The sequence below is a fragment of the Hylaeus anthracinus genome, unplaced genomic scaffold (assembly GCF_026225885.1).
Source record: "Hylaeus anthracinus isolate JK02 unplaced genomic scaffold, UHH_iyHylAnth1.0_haploid 2, whole genome shotgun sequence".
NCBI classification, from domain to species: Eukaryota; Metazoa; Arthropoda; class Insecta; order Hymenoptera; family Colletidae; genus Hylaeus; species Hylaeus anthracinus.
The window spans coordinates 1,163,228-1,185,542 of record NW_026534838.1 but is presented as its reverse complement, the minus strand read 5'-3'; the positions used below and the strand labels follow the sequence as shown (position 1 = coordinate 1,185,542).

General features: G+C 36.5%; 1 protein-coding gene across 5 annotated transcripts in view; it reads right to left on the bottom strand.

The window, feature by feature from the left end:
• Nucleotides 1-3,623: 3,623 nt before the first annotated feature.
• LOC128892957 (uncharacterized) overlaps nucleotides 3,624-22,315 on the bottom strand; it is a 628,453-nt gene continuing 609,761 nt past the window's right edge. For all 5 annotated transcript variants that reach the window (XM_054153641.1, XM_054153642.1, XM_054153640.1 and 2 more), the window contains one exon: nucleotides 3,624-7,369. In XM_054153641.1, coding sequence (XP_054009616.1) covers nucleotides 7,174-7,369 — 196 coding nt within the window. In that variant the 3' untranslated portion in view covers nucleotides 3,624-7,173. The remainder of the gene's footprint in view (nucleotides 7,370-22,315) is intronic.

Below are 22,315 nucleotides of genomic sequence, written 5' to 3'. Positions count from 1 at the left end.
GTGAAAACCGCGGCTGTGTTCTCAACTTCGTTCCGCGTAAGCGTTTCCAGTTATTCGGGAGTCCTGTTTATCGCTGGTAAAAGGAATACCAAGGATAAGCGGGATAATGCTTGCCACCTCCCCTTCTCCGTGCTGATGGGGCTTGTAAACGAGCTTGCGCGAGTATTACAGCGTGAAACGGCGTTCGACCCTCCGACTCGTCGAATTTCCCAGTCTGTTTATTGTCGCTGGTATCGCAGCAGATAGGCTGAAAACGGCGGAGTGGTTAAAGGCGACATAATTGAGATGTTGCGCGATGATACCGCGAATTTACTAGGGACGAGCTTTAGGCATCGGGATCCTTCAACGGAATCGATGTCTGCGCGCGATACGGGAACAACTTTCAAATTGTAATAACACGTTGAAATATTATTATTATTATTCTACGGAATCGATGTATGCGCGCGATACGGAAGAAATTTTTAAATTAACGCGTTGGTCGCTAAAAAAAATTAATTCGATAGTTGAGACAATAATGAAAATAAATAGCGATGGAATTTAGGGAGGTTACTAATTAAATACTACGACGAATGTTAAATTATTTAATTTTTGAAAGGAATGTTAAATTATTTAATTTTAAATTTTTGAGGTAAAATTTTAACTTTGTTGAAATTTTTATGAATTTTTTTTGGCAGTCGACTTGTTAGATTCTTGTATGCCAACATTATACAGGGTGTCCCACGCAATTGTAACAAGGTGTACCTTCTAAACGGTTGGGAATAGGAAAAAGTGTTATAAATGAAAGTTAAATGGTTTTGGATGGTGCATAACATGCAACTAATTTTATGCAGTTTTATGCTTTGGTGCATCAGAAAAATGCAATTGCACTTTTTTTACAAATAGAAACCTATAGTTTTGATGACATAGATTGATGCAGTTTCTTGTGCTTTACAAAAACGTATTAACACACTTATGCCTTAAAATTATTCGTTAAGAAGTTATTAATGGTAGAAGTTATCTAGCACTATTTCTGTCAATAACTTCCTAACGAACAATTTTAAGGCATAAGTATGTTAGTACGTTTTTGTAGAGCACAAGAAACTGCATCAATCTATGTCATCAAAACTATAGGTTTCTATTTGTAAAAAAAGTGCAATTGCATTTTTCTGATACACCCATGCACAAAAGTGCATAAAATTAGTTGCAAGTTATGCACCATCCAAAACTATTTATATACAGCCTGTTCCAGTTGCGTGGGACACCCTGTATACATTAATACACACTAATATTAAATACTACGACAAATGTTAAATTATCTAATTGTTAACAGTCTCAAAATTTTAAGATTGTTGATTTTTACAAATTTTTCTCTCGAGTCGACGTGTTAAATTCTTGTATGCAAACATTATTTACATTAACGCACGTGAGTATCAGTATCACAACAGACTGTTAATATAAATATTCAATGAGACAGAGAAGCATTAATTTCGGCTTCGAGGAGGGCTCTGATAGGATTATTAGAGACACAGAGGTGGCTCGAAAACTTCCGTTCTGGGGATCTGAATCTGTAAAATGAGCCCCGGGGGAGAGCAAATCCGTTTGAAACGAAGATCAATTAGGAGCCATGGTGGAAGCTGACCTATAAACAACAACTCGAGGTCTTGTAGCGAACTTAGGAGTTACCACTATAGTAGTTTCTCGACACCAGGCCACAATGGGGAAGGTGACAAAATTGAACGACTGGATACTATGCCAACTCGAGCATGGTCAACTGACATAGTTGCACGATTCATCACTAGACCGCAGATTTTATACATTTATGATATAAACTCGTGCTAAACGTAACCAAAAAGTGTGCGAACTTATGCAAAATGAAATAACTTATATAAAAAAATTGAACCAAAATGTATTTTACTCTGCAAATATTATAATGTAAATTTTAATTTCATTATATTTTAATATTATTGCATACTGTGTGCATTTTGTTGTTTCTTGCAAATTCTGTAGTGGAATTAATATTTATATTAACATAAAACCTCGAACTCTCACTATCACATCTCTAAAATGATTCCAGAACTACATTCTCCATTCTAATCTGCGCAGTGAGCCCTAAAAATGATAAAAGTCACCCGTAAAAAGGTTAAGAATCTCCAGAATTTAAGTAGGGATTCATTTTACTTTACAAATATTATAATATAAACTTTACTTTCATTATATTTTTATATTATTACATACTGTGTGCATTTTCTTGCACATTCAAATTCCAAATATTATGATTCAAATAATATTCAACTACTATCACTTAATTATGATCCAAATTAACAATATTATACTATGGATTGTAGAATAAATAAAATTCTCAATCTAATCATCACTATTATTTAAATTTGCGTCAAACAATAACAGCAATATTATATGGCATGGAAAGTAAGCATAAAAAATAACTCCGCAACGACGATTCATCAAAACTCAAACCAATTTATTGCAGCATTCGATTAGTTAGTTACTTGGAGAGGCTTTTAATAGTTGAACGTGAAGCATAATCTAATTACTGACATATTGGAGTTTTTATTGAACGAATAATAGACCGAAAGTTGATTACTCTTTATTCGATATTTGTTATACAGATGAAAGTTTTTCCCATCTCTGACAGAGATTTATTCCTTTGTTCAGCAACACTCGTTTGCACGCATCATACGTCACAACAGAACAGCGGCATTTTTGCCCAATTCCATCGGACCATCAAATTTTACCACTGCCAGCATGTTCGCTGAACATTTTTCCAACGGACAATCGCCTTTTTGAGCCATTTGAAACTCTTTGTTAAAAAAAAAAAAAATAACAGAACATTTTTCATTCGAGAATAATTGGAGCATTTAAACAATGGCTGCAATTTAAGGACGTCGAATTTTTGAAACACGAAATGCATCGTTTAATACATCGTCAAGAGGAAGCCGACAGTGAATGTTTTATTTGGCTAAGATTTACTTTTTCGAGTAGGAAGATGGCAATTTCGTATAAACTTTAATGGTATAGTATCATTAAAGGTGATTTTTCAGTAGCAAAGCTTTGAGAGAATATATTTCCTATTAATAAATATCAGAGACAAGCGAAGGAGAAGAAAATAAATGTTGCAGGAATTGGATGGAAAGGATCATCCACGAATGAGGCGCAGAGCAGTCTTTGAAGTTCCTTTTCGGGACCAAATTGGGTTTGTATTGTTAAAAATGTACAGTCTGTGAATTAAAATCGTTGCTACCGGAGAGAAAAATTCTACGGTATTCGCTCTGGTGCCTCCTAAAACGAGGCAATGGCGCTCGTGAAAAATTCCTGTTTGAAACTATCCATGTAGGAAGTGTTCATATTATAAAAACATTATACAGTAAAAATTTGAAAATTATAACAAGTTTCAAATAAAATAAATGCATTCAGAACAAGGTTATTAATAAATAAGTAGGTGCATAACAATTGTACAATCACAAAAGGATTCACTTATTCCAAGAAGAGTACTCTATCAATCTAGAGTATAATATTAAAAATAATATAGAAATTCATATGAAATAAATGCATCCAGAACCACGTTATTAATAAATACATGGATTGTACACAACGATTGTACAATCACAAAACTATTTGGTCATCCATACCGAGAAGAGTAAAATCTATCAATCTAGAGTGCAATACTAAAAATAATATATAAATTCAAATGAAATAAATGCATTCATAACTACGTTATTAACCCATAGATGCCCCAAGTTTCAAATTTGATACCGGACTTTTAAATCGAATTGTACACTTCCAATTGGTTTGTTTATGTTATTTGACCATGTATATAAAGTTCTTTTGAACTCAAGTTAAAAAAATAAACGTCAGTTGTCAAAATTGTTCAAATAATAAATACATTCCGTTTTAAATTTAATGTCAAAAAATCAGGCTTCTAAGGTTTAATAAATAAATAGGTTCACACTAGAATTAAATCAACGATAAACACAATCGAAGAATAACATTCTCAAAGACCAAATATGAATAATCTTCAATACCCCACGAATTTCGCCCATTTTTTCAGATCTCCGCTAAAAAGTGACGTCACCGAGAATTCTAGCGAATCACGAGATAAAAACGGAGTACGAACTTCCCCTGGTTTCCAAACACTATACATATTCCTAGGACAGCAGCTAAATCGCCGGCAGTCATAAGCAGAGGAGAAGCGTACAAATCCGCGTGCAGCCACAACAAAATGGAAGCAAACGCGAAAAACGCGAGCCACCATAATCCAGCAGCTCATCAATTCTCAGTTTCCAAAGTTCTTCTGGCTCGTCCACCCCTGCCTGAGATTACAACCCACAATGCAGTCCATTTTTGCCCGTCAAACGAGCAAAAATCGACGTGGGCGTTCGCCGCGCGATCGCGGATTTTCTTAAACCGGGGAATTGTTTGCTGGAGGAGCGTAACCCGGTTTGGCTTCGTCGACACGAGGGGGTTGCCGGAATCGACGAATAGGAGCGGTATTAAACCAGCGCCTATTAATTTCTCTCGTCCTTTCGTTGGCTCAGCCATTTGTCACTGTCAAACGATACTGTTAACCCCTGGTGCCGTTGTGCGTCGTTTGATCGGCTGAAATTATTGCGGCTGCATGTGGAATTGTCACGGAACAGGTAGCCCCTCGTGAAAGACTGCCTTTATCGCGATACCATCGCCGTACGTGTGAGCAAACTTCAAAGCGGTAATTGGGGATCAGAAATAAATGTTTCCACAACCGACCGCTGCGATGATTGCGCGGTTCTAACCGCGTTTGCGCTCGCGTTTGGTACTTAGAGACGCGTTGCTACGACTTTATTAACACCGGGTTTAACGGAACGCGGTCACTTTTACGCATTCGGAATTTTTAGAACCAAATAGGTGTAAAAAAACAAGGATATGAATCTAATTAATCCAAATTAGGTCGGAAATAGGTATAAAGGTGATGAGAAAGTTCTTCGGGAGCGAAATTTAGGAGACGAGGAAAATGAGGGTACTGAGAAATTGCGTAAACCTAGTGTTTCACCTCGAGAAATTTTATTTTTTATTATTTTTTCGTGGAATTATTTTTAAAATTGGGCTTGAGGGATGTGTACTTATATAGAAATTGTGAAATAAGTATCAGTAAAAATAGTGAGTGTTTAAATTTATTATAAGACTTTAAAACATGAATACCTCTTTTTTTTTTTAAAAAAAAAAGAAGAATTCTAAATAAATTCTATAATATAAATGTTGACTATCTTAAGTTTGTAAAAGTATACATTGGATCTATAATTTAATTAATATGAGGGATGAGTATTTCAAAAGAAATTGTAAAATAAGTACCAGTGTAAATATTAAGTATTTTGGTACAAAACATTAAAGCATAAATACTTTTTTTTTTCAAAAAAAAAAAAAAAAAAAAATTCCAAATAAATTCTATAATATAAATGTTGACCATCTTAAATTATTAATAGTATAGATTGAACTAATCAAGCTGTAATTTCATCAATACGAGGGATGAGTACTTCAAAAGAAATTGTACAATTAGTACCAATGTATATATTCAGTATTTTGGTACAATACTTTCAAGCACCAATACTTTTCTTTTAAAGAAAAGAAAAATCCTAAATAAATTCTGTAATATAAATGCTGACCACCCTAAGTCTTTCAAAATATATATTGAATTGATCAATATATAATTTCGTTTATCCACCTTGGAATCAATTTGTTCTCCACCTAAAATCCTATGGTTCTATGGAGTAAACGAGTGAACTCGAGGCATCGTTTTCCAAAATTAGAGGGTTTGTGCTAGTGGACTAGAAAGCAGGTCCATGAATGACTACACGGTTGCACGAGTGTCCATTAAGGTTTAGCTAGAATCAATTACGAAGGATAGAAATGGTTTCAATTTACCAACACTGTAGAAATACTTCAATCTAAAGACATGAAGCATATTCCGAATATATTTTTCTCGGCTACAATTAAGTGTAAAGATAAAGTTACAAAAATTACTGCACACTTCATTCATGTCTTACCAATTTAAAATCCACAAGACCTTTGAAATAATTTTATTACAAAAAAAAATTCCCCAGATGTCATCCGGATAGGATACTCATATTTCACCAATGCAACAGTGTCTCGCTAATTCTCTAAAACAAAAATACCATTACCTTGTCATGAACATAATAACCTCCAAACATTCCGTCTGTCTACTTCAGCAAAAAATTTGAATTTCAAGTAAAGAGCCTCCTCCGTTTGGTCCGATCAACCGTGAACGGTCAACAGTCTGCAAGCAACGCAACCATCCCATCCGTTTCTCCAACGAGTTATTCGACTCTAAAAAACATTGACGAGAACGCGATCGACACCGCGAATTCAAAGATCAATTCGTCGCGACGCGCATCGTTCGAGCAAAGAGCCCCTCCACTTGGTCCGATCAACCGTCGACGTGTTCCCGAAAAGCGCCTGAAAATCTCTCGGGCGAGGTGAGACGGTCCAAATTGCGCATGATCGTCTCCTCCTCTCTCCTCTCCTCGTTCCCTAAACAATAGCCCGGAGCGTTAGCTGAAAACGTGGCACACATTCAAATTGGCAGCCATCCGGTGTGCCCGTTAATTACGAGAACGAACCGCGCAGATCCTTGATTATCGTAGACGCTAAACATTTCACGGATCGCACCGAGTCCAACTGCCTCATACTAAACACCCATTTACATGTTGTCGAATACCCGTCTCCCGGGGTCTTCGTTCATCCCCTCCACTCTCCGTCGAACGTAAAGCAAAATCGAGTTCGTGTGAGTTCGCGCGAGCCTGGCCAGATGTCGCCGCAAACAAAGAGACCAGGCCCAAGGTTACTTCGGAACAGTTTCTCCTCACAGCGTCGCTCTCCGATTGACTCGGGATACCTACGGATACAAACAAGAAGCCAAGGACACTCATCACCCGTTGGATGTGCTATTCTCGAGTTTCGGAGAGGCGATCCACTAGCTGGAATCGTCGGAACGTCCGTGGAAAGCGTGAGCAGTCAGGTCCGGTGGTCATCAGGGTCGAAGTGCCTCGAGAGCTCCGATGGTGACCTGCTGGCTCGATTCTCCTCGTTGATCGGTTAAAAGGAAAATCAAAGGTGATACATGAGGGGCACGCGAGGTGATGTCGGCGGAGACGTCGCTTCCTCGCTGTTGGTTCCTTCCCGATCTTACTTCCGTCCTGTCCTTGTTCGATTACGCGATGGGGAGACGACATTCGATCGCGTTCTTATTGCAAGGCCTCGTGATCGGCCAGTCACCTTGCGAACGAGCCCGCGTGCAGGAGCAGCAGGAGCAGCGCGAGCGTCCTCGTTGCCGCGCCGCTGTTGCTCGAGTTCCCGTGCTGCATCGCTGCTGGGTGCTCCCCTGGAACAGACGATAAACCGAGAATCAAATGGAGAAATTAGGTTTAATTGGTTAAAAAGGATACGGGTATGGAATCCCCGTATTCAAGGAGAAATTATAAAAAGAGATATACTCGCAAGTATTTGTGAAAGTCGTGCTGTAATAATCGAATTATTCGGTCCATCGTTGGGGACATTGATTCAGTTTAATATTTGAATCAGTCAGGCGAGATTAACCCTTTGACCGCGGGACGATTTTAGATGGAAATCCTAAGAGGGATGTGAATCTTAATAAAATATCAGCTTATAGGGATTAGAAAGACGAAATTCTTATATATTTACGGTTTATATATTACGGTCGAACAATCGCATTTAAAAACAATATCACTCTATAGAGAATGACTAAACGAAACTTTTTCATATTAACAACTTATTTATAGGACGTTTAGTTTCAAAAATATAAATTGAAAACTTAGAAGAACTTTTTTCCTGAAATTCAATTTTCGCAACGAACCTCTAACTTTTCAATTTTTATTTTCGGAACTAAGCGTTCTATAAATAAACTGTAAATACAAAAAAGTTTCCTTTCATCATTCCCTATAAGCTAATATTTTTTTTAAAAATCGATTTAACGAATATATACATTTCTCTGATGCCATTTCTCGAGGGTGTATATATACGCCCTTCGCAGTCAAAGGATTAAGTAAGCACGTGACGTTCCAAAACAATAGCGCCGCTTAACCGAGGGTAACCGGACTCACAACTCGAAGATTCAAGATTCAAGAATTGCGCTGTGGACGGAACAAGCCTTCTGGATGGAAGTACGTTATAAAAGTTTCAACTCTTTTTTTTTTATCAAGAACGATTTTTCATGGCAATTCGAATGAAAAAGTCCTTTTACATTTTTCAATCCGGGGCTTAGTCCTCGAGATATAAGCGGATAAAGTTTTCACCAGCGTGAGCGCACTACAACGCGTTTCTCGGAAGCCAGTGAGCGCACGTGCAGCTGCGCAATCAACTGACTGGAACGAACATAGCGCGTGCCAGAAATCACGCGAGTGAACTTCGATTGCTTGTACCTGAGTAACAAAGCGTCCGTTTGCAAAGTGGTACGGCATTTTTCGATTCATTTTTGCGCGAGCAATCGATCCCACGTGTTTGTGACTCTGGACCAACATTAACGAAAGTACATCACCTTGTATACTATAGATGGAAGGTAATGGTTGAGGATTTACTAGACAGTTTTTGTTTATCATTTTTAAGATTGAAATCACTGATAGTACTAAATAGGTTATGTACATATTATACGGATAAATAATTGGTATTTATTTTATTGAAGGTGCCTAAAAATAAATCGTACTTTTTGATATTTCGGTACCAATTACTCAGACTACAGTTGACCTATCGAGTTCGGACTTTTTTTGTTTGACGCAAAATCGCTTTATCTACCAAACAGCGGAGGCGGTTTGTCAAAATTGGATTTAGTTCAAAAAATAAAAAATAAAAAAACATTTTTTTTTTCAAAGTCGCCCTGTTTTTGTTTGACAATGTTTTCTTGAAAAAAAAAACTCATCGCTGTTTTGTAGTTTAGACTTTGTAGAAGAACCTAAAGAATGGTTGGGTACGATCGGATAAGGCATAGCCAAGAAAAATGTACCGAAAGATGTAAAATTTTACTTGGCTGATAAAAAAATAGCTGGTAGTGCCCCCTTTAACTGAAGAATAAACCGATTAATTAGGAAGAATAACAAAAAAATGTTTCTCTCCCTCCTGTAATCTACACAGAGCCATAAGGAGTCACAACGCCAAGTTGAATAATAAAAACACAATGATACAATTTTCGATCGAAATTTTCGGAAATTCGATTTCAGCTCGCGCTCTAGCGGATCCCCAATTCCCTCTAGCCAGTTCGGTAGCAACGCGTTCTCAAACTATTTCCCTCCAAAAAGTTCGTAGGCAATGTAAAGTGGAACGGAGCAGCTCTCAAGTTGATAACGTGCACGTGCACGCGAGCTCCGTGCTGCGGCGCTCCTGCGAGCTCCCATATTTGTCATCCTCGAACAATTCAGCCAGCTTATCCCTGCCAGCCGATTTTCCCCGCATTCTGCGCCGTCCTGGCGTATTTAACGGGCAAGAATGCACGCGTGACAGAAATGCCATAACGTCACCCGCGGGCGCTCCGTTTATGAACCCGGAGACACATAAACGCGACGAACGTGGGGGAAACTGTGAACAACTGGAGAACGGGGGCTGGCTTGATCGCCATATTCGGCGAAAATTTTTTCCGAAAAAGTAATCAGAATATTATCGCCGGAGTTGTAGTATTACTTTTGGGGAATGAATAGCGAGCAGGTTAATTTGATTTAACCCTTGTTTTAATAAACATGGAGCGATAATTATTTTTTTATACTTTTCCGAATCTGTTTATGTTTCTCTCCTGAAATGTATCAAGCACTGCTTTGAAGAATTTAAGTGAAAGAACTGTTAGTAATTATATTATAAATTTATGTCGCTTGTATCATTTACGAAAGTAAAGGTTAAATATTTAAAGCTGTTTGTTTAAATGTTTATTTCCAAATTTCAAGAACATTTCCAATATTTTTACAAACATAGATACCCGTTTAGATTTTAGGGTTTAGATACCGATTACTAGTGTGGTGTGGCACTTCCTGTTCTCGCCACCAGAGGGATATACTCAGAAAATATAAAGCACATTTCAAGGTATAAATACTACGTAATAATTGTAAAATAGTAACAACGTACAATTGTGACAATATAAAATTGTTGTATTAAATTCCAGCGTCCACAATTACTACATTATTTCGGTTAAACTTCTCTTTACTTATGTGATGGTACCTCCTGTTCTCGCCACCAGAGGGACACCAAAGTACCGCGCGTTTCTCACAAGTAAAAGGTCCCACCTAACATCATATATAAGCCATTCCCGACCGATCTCCAAACATCCGGCCTTACCTAGAAGAAGCTGGGTAAGGCCAGTACGTTAGATACTATCTATTCTCAGATACTATCCTAATTTCTCTGATTTTCCTAAAAATTAAGCATTGCAAGTTTCACATGTCAATAGCACGAACAATTCTACCTCAAAATAAACAGACAAGGATCCATTCAGTGCTTTTATTTATTCATCTCATTTTAAAACTTGCAACGAGTGCGTTGTGCACCATTTTTCAAAATAATCCAGCACTGCTGTCAGGTTGCAGTGTGATGGCGCCTCCTATCCTCACCGCTAGAGGGACACCGAAGTACCGCGAGTTTCTCACAAGTAAAAAGTCCCACCTAACATTCATACATATATAACCCATTTCCGACTATTTACCGCCACAGGCATCTCTGAAAAGGACCTCAAGAAAATTAAATAAAACTATCAGAAGTCGAATGAAAGACTAAAACAAACCTACAAAATTTCAACAGAGAGGACAACGTAAAATTATCGTAGAAAATTTCAGCATCAACTATTCCCTACTACATTATTTCGATTAAACTTCTCCATCGTGTTTCCGCTTTAAAAAAGAAGAAATCAGGACAGCTTCAATTCCAGCGAAACGCTTCGAATTCGTTTCCAATGGAGCGTGCCGAGAGGCATCAAATCGCCAAGAAAAAGAGTTCGCAAAATATCGACGCGGCTGCCGAGAAATTGCAGACACTTTCGCAGAAGAGTCGAGCAGAAAATTCGAGTAATCATGCATTTCCCCTTTGCCCACGGGCAAACGGTTTTCTTTCGCGAACACCTTTACGATTTTCGTGGAAACATCCATTTTTTTTCCCAACCTCGAGGATCCCGGGGGCAGCTTGTTCTAATTTATGGTGCGTAATTCGACGAACGACCCTGTGGCGCAAGAAACACTCATTTTTCAGTGAAAACGACCGTCAGCGTTCTGCGGGGGCAAAAAGTGGCCATTCGCAGTTACGGAATGACGACGGGTTGCAACCGTTGCGAATCTGTTGACAATGACAATCTGGATTTTCCTTGATGCTGAACCAATTTCGATTCATTTTATTGGACACTTTTTATTTTCCTTGGCTACCAACAGGGTTTTGTAAAATTAGTCATCCAATATCAGATACGTATTTATATTGGCAGGTTCAATTAATTAATCAACTAATTATCTAAGATATTTAGCTTATTTCTAATCAGTAGCTTTTAGTATCAGTATATAATTGCCAACAATCGTTATTCCTCGTCAATTATCTACGTGCAACAAATAATTTCCGTTAAGTTTGCCTAATTAATGCTCGTGAGAATTTCTATTGAATTAAAATGTCGTCTCGAGACTCATGAAGATTAAATAATTTAACACTCGTCCTAATATCATTTTTGTAACCAACGACAAAATTTCTACGAGGCTTAAATTTTGTCTGGATACAATTAGAAATGATGTAATTTAATATTTGTGGAGAAACTCCTTTTTGCAATCTCGTTAAAATTTACGAATCCTATCTATTGAATTACGCGCCTCATTATACTACAGATTAGTGGCATGCTAGGCTTGCCACCTACCGGAAGAATATGAAATACGTTCTTGTTCGTTTTTCGTTCTTCTTGCGTGTGCCACGTGCAATATGTATAAAATTTCATTCTTTAATTTGCAAATATATTCTTTCATAATTATATTGTGTGTTTCTTAATGACATTGTAATTTCTTTTCTCTTTAATTAAAATATATACGGTTTGATAAGAAGTGTATGCGGAGTGACAATTCATTGATTAGAGATCCAACCATGTGTTCCTAACCTCAAAAATCGATTTTACAACTATCCAGATTGATATTCGTTACTGTCTCACCTTCGAAATACATTTTTTAGTTTCTCAATGAAAAGTCTTGTCACCGTTTTCTCGATAACATGGCGACCAACATGTTAATACATTTGAGCCGAGAAAAGAAAAACATAATAATAATAAATAATAACGTGATGTAATAATGTTTGTTGCGTCATCGTATTAATCTTTATTATTTAGGAAAGTTATTATACACATAAAAAGTTGTGACTATACCAAGTGCTTTGACCCTCAAATTTAAGATTTTTCAAAAACTAGAGTTAATCAATTTATACAGTGAAAGGCTCAATAATTTACATAAAAACAATATAAGCCACAATTTTATATAAATTAAATTGCACCATGTAAAACGCGTCGCGTAAATCAAAGTATTCATTGTGTTCGCGATAGGTTGCCAATAATTCGACGAAAATTTCCGCTCGGCTGGCGTCGCAATTGTCGTAAAATTTGCGAGAGGAACCGTGAAGTCTCGACACATGTTTCGAGCGCGTCTCGGTTCCCTATCGGAATCACTTCGAGCTTGTCGGTTCGCTCCAGCACGTTTTCTTCAAAATTCGAGCATGGTGACCGAGTTCCGTGGAGTTTCTCTATTCGTCGCGAGGCACGGTGATGTTTTTCGCACGGTGAAAGGAGATTTTAGCGCCTGGCGGGCGCCGAGGACTACGAAATTACGGGAGACTGAAATTTAATGAGATTCTTTGTGTTGTACCGGTGCGCGAAAATGCACGGATACCCCGCCGCCTTTAAAGGCACGAAGTGCGAAGAGTGCCGAGTTAAATGGACACTGTGTACCGATACGAAAGGGGACTCGAAGTTGGTTAGAATACCGACGAGGTGAAAGAAACTTCGAAAGGTTCGCGTTTGTATCAGCTACGTGCTGGACGGAATGGACGCGAGATTATTCACGGCGAATCTCTACCAGTGAACTTCTTATTTTATCTGAGTAATAAGATGTCGATAAAAATCGATGAAAGCGTTTCATTCGTATTTTAATTTTTATTGTTATTGTTGTGTGGATTGGAAATTTCTTTAGAATAAATCATTTTATATCAGATTTTATGTATTATATTCTGGGTAACATAATTATTTAACACAATCGAAAATAATTTCACATTGTGGTGGCACAAACAGTAATCAAGTTGAGTTGTGAATAATTCTTGATAGATGATAGATAGTATCCGTGATTACCGACCGATCGAGGATTACAAGAAGGTGTCGCAAGCTGTCACGACCTATATTCTTTTCGTTTAATGTTTTTCTTTTGTTTTATGTGCTGCCTCTTCTCATGCAGCGTAGTTCCGCATAAATTTCCCGACACGTCGAGTCCGTGTGTCGCGTGTCCCACTTCGAATATGTTACATTCTAGTTATTACATTAAATAGTAATTACAAATGTGTATTTATTTCGTGTGAAACCCGACAATTCTGTATATCAATAAAAATAGATGAAAGTATTTCATTCACATTTTAATTTTTATTATTATTACGATTAGCGAGCATTGACAACGATGTGACAGTTGGTTTTGGTATGCGTGGAGAGTAAGTTAAGTTGGTATGCGTGTGAGAAAAAGAGGTTAGAGTCTATCAAGTTAAAAAAAGCATGTAAGTTGCATTAAAGATGTCCTAATGTTCAAATCAATTATTAAATATATTAATCAGCAAAAGTGTCCAAATTTGTTCCATCTTCCCAAAAACGATTGGTGGCAATTATACTGTGACCGATAGAGGTAAAAATTAATTGATGGAGGTTGATGAAGATTATTGGATGTTGATTAAGACTGATGGTAACTGATGATAAAAATTCATCTCTAATTATAGACTGCTACAAGGATGACAAGTAGAAATCCTGAAATGTCTAAGATACATGCTTAATGTCAGAATTAAGTTTATCAAGAGTTCGCTCTAAATATATCTCCCCCTATACTAAAATCATACGAACTATCCTGAATACAATAACAGCTTACCCTGATCCCCTGCTAATTGAGGACAGTCTATGGAATCGATTGAAACTGTGTTAAAGAAGGAAATTTAGTGCAATTCTACGTGTTCAGTACGTTAACAAACGTTTTCCAATGGTTTCAGGTTGCTGGAATACCGTTGGCGTCGATTTCATATAAACGCGAATATCGAGCGTTTCAGCCTATCGAATCGATACAAACTGTGTTAAACAATGTAATTTAGTGCAATTCTACGTGTTCAGTACGTTAGCAAACGTTTTCCAAAGGTTTCAGGTTGCTGGAATACCGTTGGCGTTGGTTTCATATAAACGCGAATATCGAGCGTTTCAGCCTATGAAATCGATAGAGACTGTGTTAAACAATATGATTTAGTGCAATTCTACGTCTTCAGTATGTTAACAAGGGACCATTCGTCCTGCCCTGAATTATGAACGTCTCCCCTGAAATAGTAATCAAGACCACGTTATAAACAATTTTATCCAGGTTTTATATACCTCGATTTGAACAGAAATAATACGTAACCTACATATGATTAAAAAATACACACACATACATACACGGACTAAATTTCTCCTCAAATAGACTCTAAAAATCAATTATAAAATCCATGACGAACACCGTTGGAAACGTGTAAAAATGTTGCGCGATACGGGGTAAAATAATTCACATAAAACCAGTACATCCCGAACTACGCCAATGCCGGAGTTAAACGTTGAAGCACATAGTGCACCTCCAGAAGCATTAATCAAGCTGGAAATCGCGAGAAAGTGCTCAGTATTTGCAGGTTGCAAGTAAAGTAACAGGGGTAACCAAAGCACACGTAACTCTGGTTGCGAATTGGCGACTGCAGCATGTCGGCTCATGGTTTACGCTCCGTTTTAATGTAGCTGCATCGATGTACATAATCTCGGTTTCCTTTTGGTGCCAAGTTCGCGGTCCTCTGTATGTTGCGGTTGTCGCATGTCGCCCTATGGCTGCTGCGTTCGCATATGTTACTTTTTGTTGGACTTCTTACGTCTGACTGTCATCGCCACGCGAAGCTTCGGACTATTTTTTACCATTATCAGTAGATTTTTACGCAGTTTTATGCATTCTTATTGTACTGTTCGCAGAGGAAAACAAATTTAGCTTCAATAGTTAGGTTAGGTTCCTGGGTATTTTTTGTATGATTACAGTAGTTTAGGAAATAAAAAATAAAATGTAAATTCAATGGCACAATTTTTCTATGGATAGCTTTTTTTTTATACGAATTTTTGAATTTTTTCTCGATTTCTTTCTGAGATACTTTCACATTTTAGGCTATATCTCGAGTTAGAAACGTCCGTTTGGATCACGCAGGATGCCATATTAAAGGTAATCGAATTCCCAACAATTGATTCTGACATTGTTTTCCAATCGGTTGAATAGTTTAAGCGTTATGGGGTAATATATACGAAAAACTACTATATTTCGGCTAAAATAGAACACAAACATTTCTTTCATCGCCATTTAAAAATAGCCACTGTCAAGTTATGTCCAGTTTCTTATTGTTTACGTATAGATTGCACTTTTACGAAGAAAACAAGCTTTTGTTGAAGAAAATCTATGGATAAATATCGGAGTTAGAAACAATTGAGTAAAGGTGCAAAAATTCCAATTTTACTCTGTTTTGTATTTTTCTCCTATTTATATAGGAAACATTTATTTAATTCATTAGGATTAGAAATACGATTAGAAATAATTTTGGTCTTTGCTTTGTCTTCTGTTCTTCTCCTAAACACTCCGAAATAACTCCTAGTGCTCCTAAACACTTGTTCTTTAAATGAAACTCTTCCTACTGAATCTTTCTTGTAGATCTGATTAATAATCCTCCTGTTCACCGGTTAATAGCCTCACAAATAAAACTTGCACTCGTGTCGGTTTTACAATAGAGTATAAGAGACGTCTATTGATTACATTCGTTCAATTTGGCGTGGATGATTATTTAAAGGATTCTGTGCGAATCCAAGGCATGACGAATGCTAACGCCCGCGAGGTGTGCTCTCAACTGCGCCATCAATTTTCAGTTGGATCACACGTGAGTTTGCTCCCCTGTTGTATTCCACAGCAGCTCGTCGTTAGAGCAAACGAGAATCGATAATAGGCTATAACGGGTGAAATTAACGCAGCAAACTTAACGATAGACGCAGCTGTTCTCGTAATCTTACGTGTTCGTAGCTGACGTTGCGTGAAATCGCTGATACATAATGCAAAATCGATGGGCAGCGGTATTGTCAGCTTCGCGATCGCGTTTGTGTCACTTTTACGCATTAAATAATATGAAATGTGATATAGAAGTGTTCGTTAAAGAGGTATCTTTATTTTTAGTATGAAAAAAAAGTTAAGGGGTTAATGTAGCCATATTTAGAAATTATTTTTACATTCAATACGAATGTTTATAAGATCTATTATTGTTTATAAACCTTGTTAGACAGTGGGTGACATACACAAGGTGAATCAGTGTCAAGAGTCTTATTGTCCTAGCACGTTTACAAAAAGAGGTTAGGTTCAACGTCGCTATATGTTGCATTGGATCTTCGCAAGGTGGAGCATCGGAGCCTGTTTAGCAGACCGGCGCTCCAGTCGCTAGATGTCGCTGGTAGGCAACAAAGAACTTGCTCAACAATGTGGGAAGGTGGAACAAATTTGGACACTCTTTGTGATTAATATATTTAATAATTGATTAGAATATTAAGGCATCATTAATGCCACGCACATGCTTTTTTAACTTGATTCACTCTAACCTCTTTTCCTCACACGCATACCATCTTAACTCATTCTCCACGCATACCAAAACTAATTCTCACAAACAAACCTACTCATTAGACACACATATATTTTTTTAACCATTATTTAGTCATTTATACTACAATTTATATACAGTTGAAAACAGGCTTGTTGATGAAACATACAGGAGTGATTTCAACTCACTGATTCACGAGAAATAAAACAAAAAATGATTTTTTGGTAGAGAGAACTTACTCCAACAGAGAGATCGATTGTAAATGATTTTAATTTAATTGACAGGACTTTTCATTAAGGAACTAAAAAAATTAATTCCATAGGTGAGACAATAATGAAAGTACATCAGGTTAGGCTTCGTAAATTTTGCGACATTAATATATTAAATATTACGACAAATGTTAAATTATGTAATCTTGAATATTTTCGAAACAAAATTAAGGAACTAAAAAAATTAATTCCATAGGTGAGACACAAATGAAAATAAACCTGACTAGTATTCGTAAATTTTGCGATAGTAATATATTAAATATTACGACAGCTGTTAAATTACCAAATCTTGAATATTCTCGAGACAAAATTGAGGAACTAAAAAAATTAATCCTATAGGGGTAAAACAATGAAAATAAATCTGGCTAGGATTCGTAAATTTGGGACATTAAAAGATTTTAATAATACGACAGATAAATTATCTAATCGATAATCTCAAGGCGAAAATTTAACTTAGCAGACATTTTCACGAGATTTATCTTGGCAGTCTACGATTATTACTTTTTTTTTCAAATTTACGAATAGAACGAAAGATTTACGAAGTAAAAAACGCAACGAACTTCAGAGCTCCTCTCGCTGCGTACGAGCAACAATCTCAAGTAAAGAGTTTTTTATTCCCATTAAACGTCGATTTGCGTTCTCTGTTGTTCTAAGCTTGAACTTTTAGCATAGAATAGCACGGTTTAGAGGCGAGCGAGGCGAGCTGAGACCGTCATGTACGGAGGGGTAATAAAACTCCGTACGCGGAACCCGGAAAAAGCTGATTGGGTGGCGGGCTCCGCCGAGAGAGAAGTATAAAAAGAGCCGCTTTCACAGAAAAAAAAGGCGCCGTAATATAGGTCATTCAGCGGGGAACCCCGTGACGAGCGAACATCGAGCAGAGCTACAAAACTGCATCGGTTAACCTAGCTTCACGTGGATATCGCGCAGGAAGGAGTATTGACCAGCGACCAAGAACCTACACCTTCATCCAACATTCAGAAACCTCGCAAGATATGTAGAAGTTGAAGGGTTATGGGAACGGAAGTTTTAGAATTTTTCTTTTTTAATAATAGAAGCCCCCAATTCGATTTACGAGATCGGAGACAAGAGCTTCTGCAGGTATCTTCAAACCAAGTGGGAAATAGTACAAACATCGCGGAAAGAAGGAAAATAAATTGAATTTATTTTGAAAAGAATTAATAATGTAAAACTAAACAGGTTATTCTTGGAACTTCACAGTGGATAGATTCAAAAATATTTTGTATAAAATAGATATTCACTATCTACTTGCAAGGTGGTGTTTTAGAATTTTAGGAGCTTTAATTTATTTTAAGATTGAATTTATTCCGAAAAGAATTAATAATGCAATAATAAATGCAAATAGTATTCTTATAAGTAGAATTAGAAGATTTATTTAAAACTTAAATCTTCCTTTAAAAGAACCCGCGCTTAAAACCGGTGAGAACATATTTTAAGTTACAAATGAGTAGCAATAACATAAACTCAAATCCTACGTAAACTATGATTCGCGAACAAAGAATTATCCTGTTAGTTCCTCTTTCCATTTGCAAAAATCTGATTCTAATAATACAAACATAAGTAAACACGTAATGAAGCTCTTGGTTGTGGACTTAGTGAAATAGGTCAGTGCATGGTCAGACACACATCAAAAATTATTCTCAGGACCAAATGGAATACATTTAATACAATAAATACACCTCTTTCCATTTGGAAAAATCTGATTCTAATAATAAAAACAAAAATAAACAAGTAATGAAACTCTTGGTTGATGAAATCAGTGAAATAGGTCAGTGCATGGTCAGACAGGCCGAAAAAATTATTTTCAGGAACAAATAAAAAACATTTAATGTAATAAATACACCTCTTTCTATTTGTGAAAGCGTGATTTTAATAAAACCAAATAGGAAATAGTACAAACACCGCAAAAAGAAAGAAAATACGAATTTCTACTAGTCAATAAAATCGGGTAATGAATTATTTCCGAATTCTATGCGAAGAGGTTTCCAAAATATACTCGTTAATTTGGAGTTTTATTAAAAAACAAGGTCCAAAATTTCTTATTCGAGAACCTTTTATACCAGATTTATTATCTACTGTTCTTCACATTTGTAAAAGAGAAAAATAAAAAATTGTACCAGTCAATAAAATCCAGTAATGAATTATTTTACAATTGTATAGAAAGTAGTTTCTAAAAGGTACTCGTTGATTTGGAGCTTCATTAAAAACAAGCTCCTTAATGTCTTAGTCGTAAACCTTTCATAATAGATTAATAATCTAGTGCTCCCTTGAATATCGAAAGCAGTATTTAATAGAGTCATGATCGTTACCGAAGAGTTCCGAAGATGAACCGTTAACATCGCAAAAAATTGGTACCCTCAAGCTACGGCACTCCTACGTCTGACGCTGACAAAGTGCTCAGCATCCTGTGAATCATCCACAAAAAAATCTCTAACTACTACGTAGAAACGGACCAGCTAGAAGAGAAAGTATGCATTGTTCGAATATAATCGATGCTTCGATATTAAAGTCCAGAAGAAGGTGTTGCCGTAGAGCTCATGTTGGACCGTCTCCAAGTACTAAAAACTGTTGCTAGAAAACACAACAAATTAAAGTTGCTTGGGAAGCTACTGACAGAAACAAGCTTAAAGGAAATTAGGTCTATCACACTTGGGAAATCCGAACGAAGTATCAAGAGTGAGACTCGTGCTTATTGTTTATGGACCAATGTCTTTACCACGAGATCCACTTGTGATTGTAGGCCAAAGGGTTTAGGGAATATAATCATACGCAATACAAGAGTATCCTTGGATGTAGAATTACATTCAAAAAATATATTCACACACAATAAGAGAATTTCCTTGTTTATATATTCATAGTCAATAAATAATTGTCCTTTCATGTAGGATCATATTAGAAAAATATATTCATAGTTAATACAAGAGTATCCTTGTATATAGGATCACATTAAGGGAATAAATTCATAATCAATAAAAAAAAATATCCTTTCACGTAGGACTACATATTAAAGAATCCAATAAAAGAATATCCAAGCACATTGGATCACATTAAGGGAATATATTCATACCCAACCCAAAAATATCCTTGCATTAATACTCGTATATTAAGAACTATGAGCTCAAAACTCAAAACCTAAAAACAAAATTAAACCCCTGTGATTTCCTTAATTGTAAGATGTCTAAATCTATGAAGCTTCTAGAATTCCTTTGTGCTAGTTATTGCCATATTTAGTACGAGTCCTGTAATTCAGCTTCTTCCATGGTTACTGCGAGACGCTCGATTGGATATTACCACTTGTACTCGAGTGCGTCCAGAGCTACGTGGCACTGGGACATTTGGAGCACATCAAGCATCTAGTCGCTACGGGTTCAGTGCCATTGCCTACTCAATGAGTATGCTGCATTCTGTCGAGGCAATTGAACGTTACGAATTGATGTACACAAAGTGAACATTGTCAAGTGAAACGTTTGGTAACACCGTTGTAAAAATAAAATGTCTAAATCAATTCGAAAGATAAACAAGGAAAAGACTAAGGAATATTCATTGGGTATTTAATAAATTTTTCTGTAGATAACTATCTTCGTATCTTGCATTGTTATATTTATGTGTGATGAAGAAGGAATTTCTTTAAAAAATTACATGAAACGAATTCATAGAATGAATAATCTCTATTAATTTATAAAGATAGATTCTTCCTTCAGGAAAAAATAAAAAAAGGTGGTTACGTTAATTTACCAATTCTGACTGGGTAATTTTTGAAACCTTAGGTTCTTTTCTATCAATTTCTTTTGCTTTTCTAGATTCTTCCTTGCACTCACTCCTTTTCTATAACGTCTCCTTATTTTCACCTTCCCTCCTTCAATTTACCCTTCCTATATCTTCTATGAATTTCAAGCATGCAATCTTATGCTGACCACACCTCCCTTTTCCTCGGAGACTTCGACTGACCTGCCAGTCAGAAAAACTTGGAATTTATCTCATGAGCGAGGAATCACGAGATATACCGGGTGGAGTTACCAGAAACATTCATAAACGTCTCTGTCAGAATCAAAGACAGAAAATAGAATGCATCCTGCTTAATAAAAAATTAAATTCCATTTTTTGATTTTACATTTACTAATTCTAGAAAAATTCTAGTAAAAGACTAAATTCTAGAAAAATTAAAATCTACTTTTCGATTTTATATTTACAAAGATACTATATATTTAAAGAAAGATCGTATTTTTTACTCTGATTTTCCAATTCGGGTTTTAGAACCGATGGTTTATTCAAAAGTCATCAAATTGCATTTGTGACTGCAGAGTTAAAAATGTACGAGTATTTTTGTTTGATAAGGAACTTAATATTTGATGGAGCATAAAAGGTTAGGTCGGTGCAGACCCTATCCGTGAGAATTATTTTACATGGTTGAAATCGGTACTACTTGAATTATTGATTTTCTGATTCTGTACTCCGAAAGGTCACCGAAAAACAAGGGTATGAATTCACGTGAAATATTTAGAAAACCAAGCTTGAATTCAAGTGTGCGAATTTACGTGAAAGATTTAGAAAACCAATCTTGAATTCAAGTGAACGAATTCATGTAAAATATTTAAAAAATTAATTTTGAAGAATAGAAGAAATGAACAGAAAAATGAACTATCAAAATATAGTATAGTGTATAAAACAGGATAAAGTATATCTATGTAACATTTAAAAAATTGCACTGGTGTTAACATAATTTTGTTTGCAACATGTATTTAGACGTACCAAGTCAATCCCTTTTTAGAATTTCAAACAGTTAATTTTCTGACTCGTTGTCAGAGTAAGTAATTGTACAGGAACGTCAACTTACAAATAAGCAAACAATACTCGGAAATGAACGAACTCGATAGGAAGACACGTCCTCGAGAGTCACGTCCCGAAGTTTATTTGTTGTCGTGCCGGAAGTCACACTTTTGGACACGTATCGTGAGTCAGGTTCAAACAACGCAATTTTCTTGCGCATTCGTCACGTAGCCAGGATAGAGTTCGAGTAATCCAATCAAATCACCAGACGTAAAAAGACTTGTGCCACGCTCGCGGAGACTCGGGTTTACCAGGGATAGAAACATTCGAAATCCAGTGAAGTTGTCGTCAGCGAGACCCTTGGAAAAGTCATTCCGGAACCTCACAGTGGGACA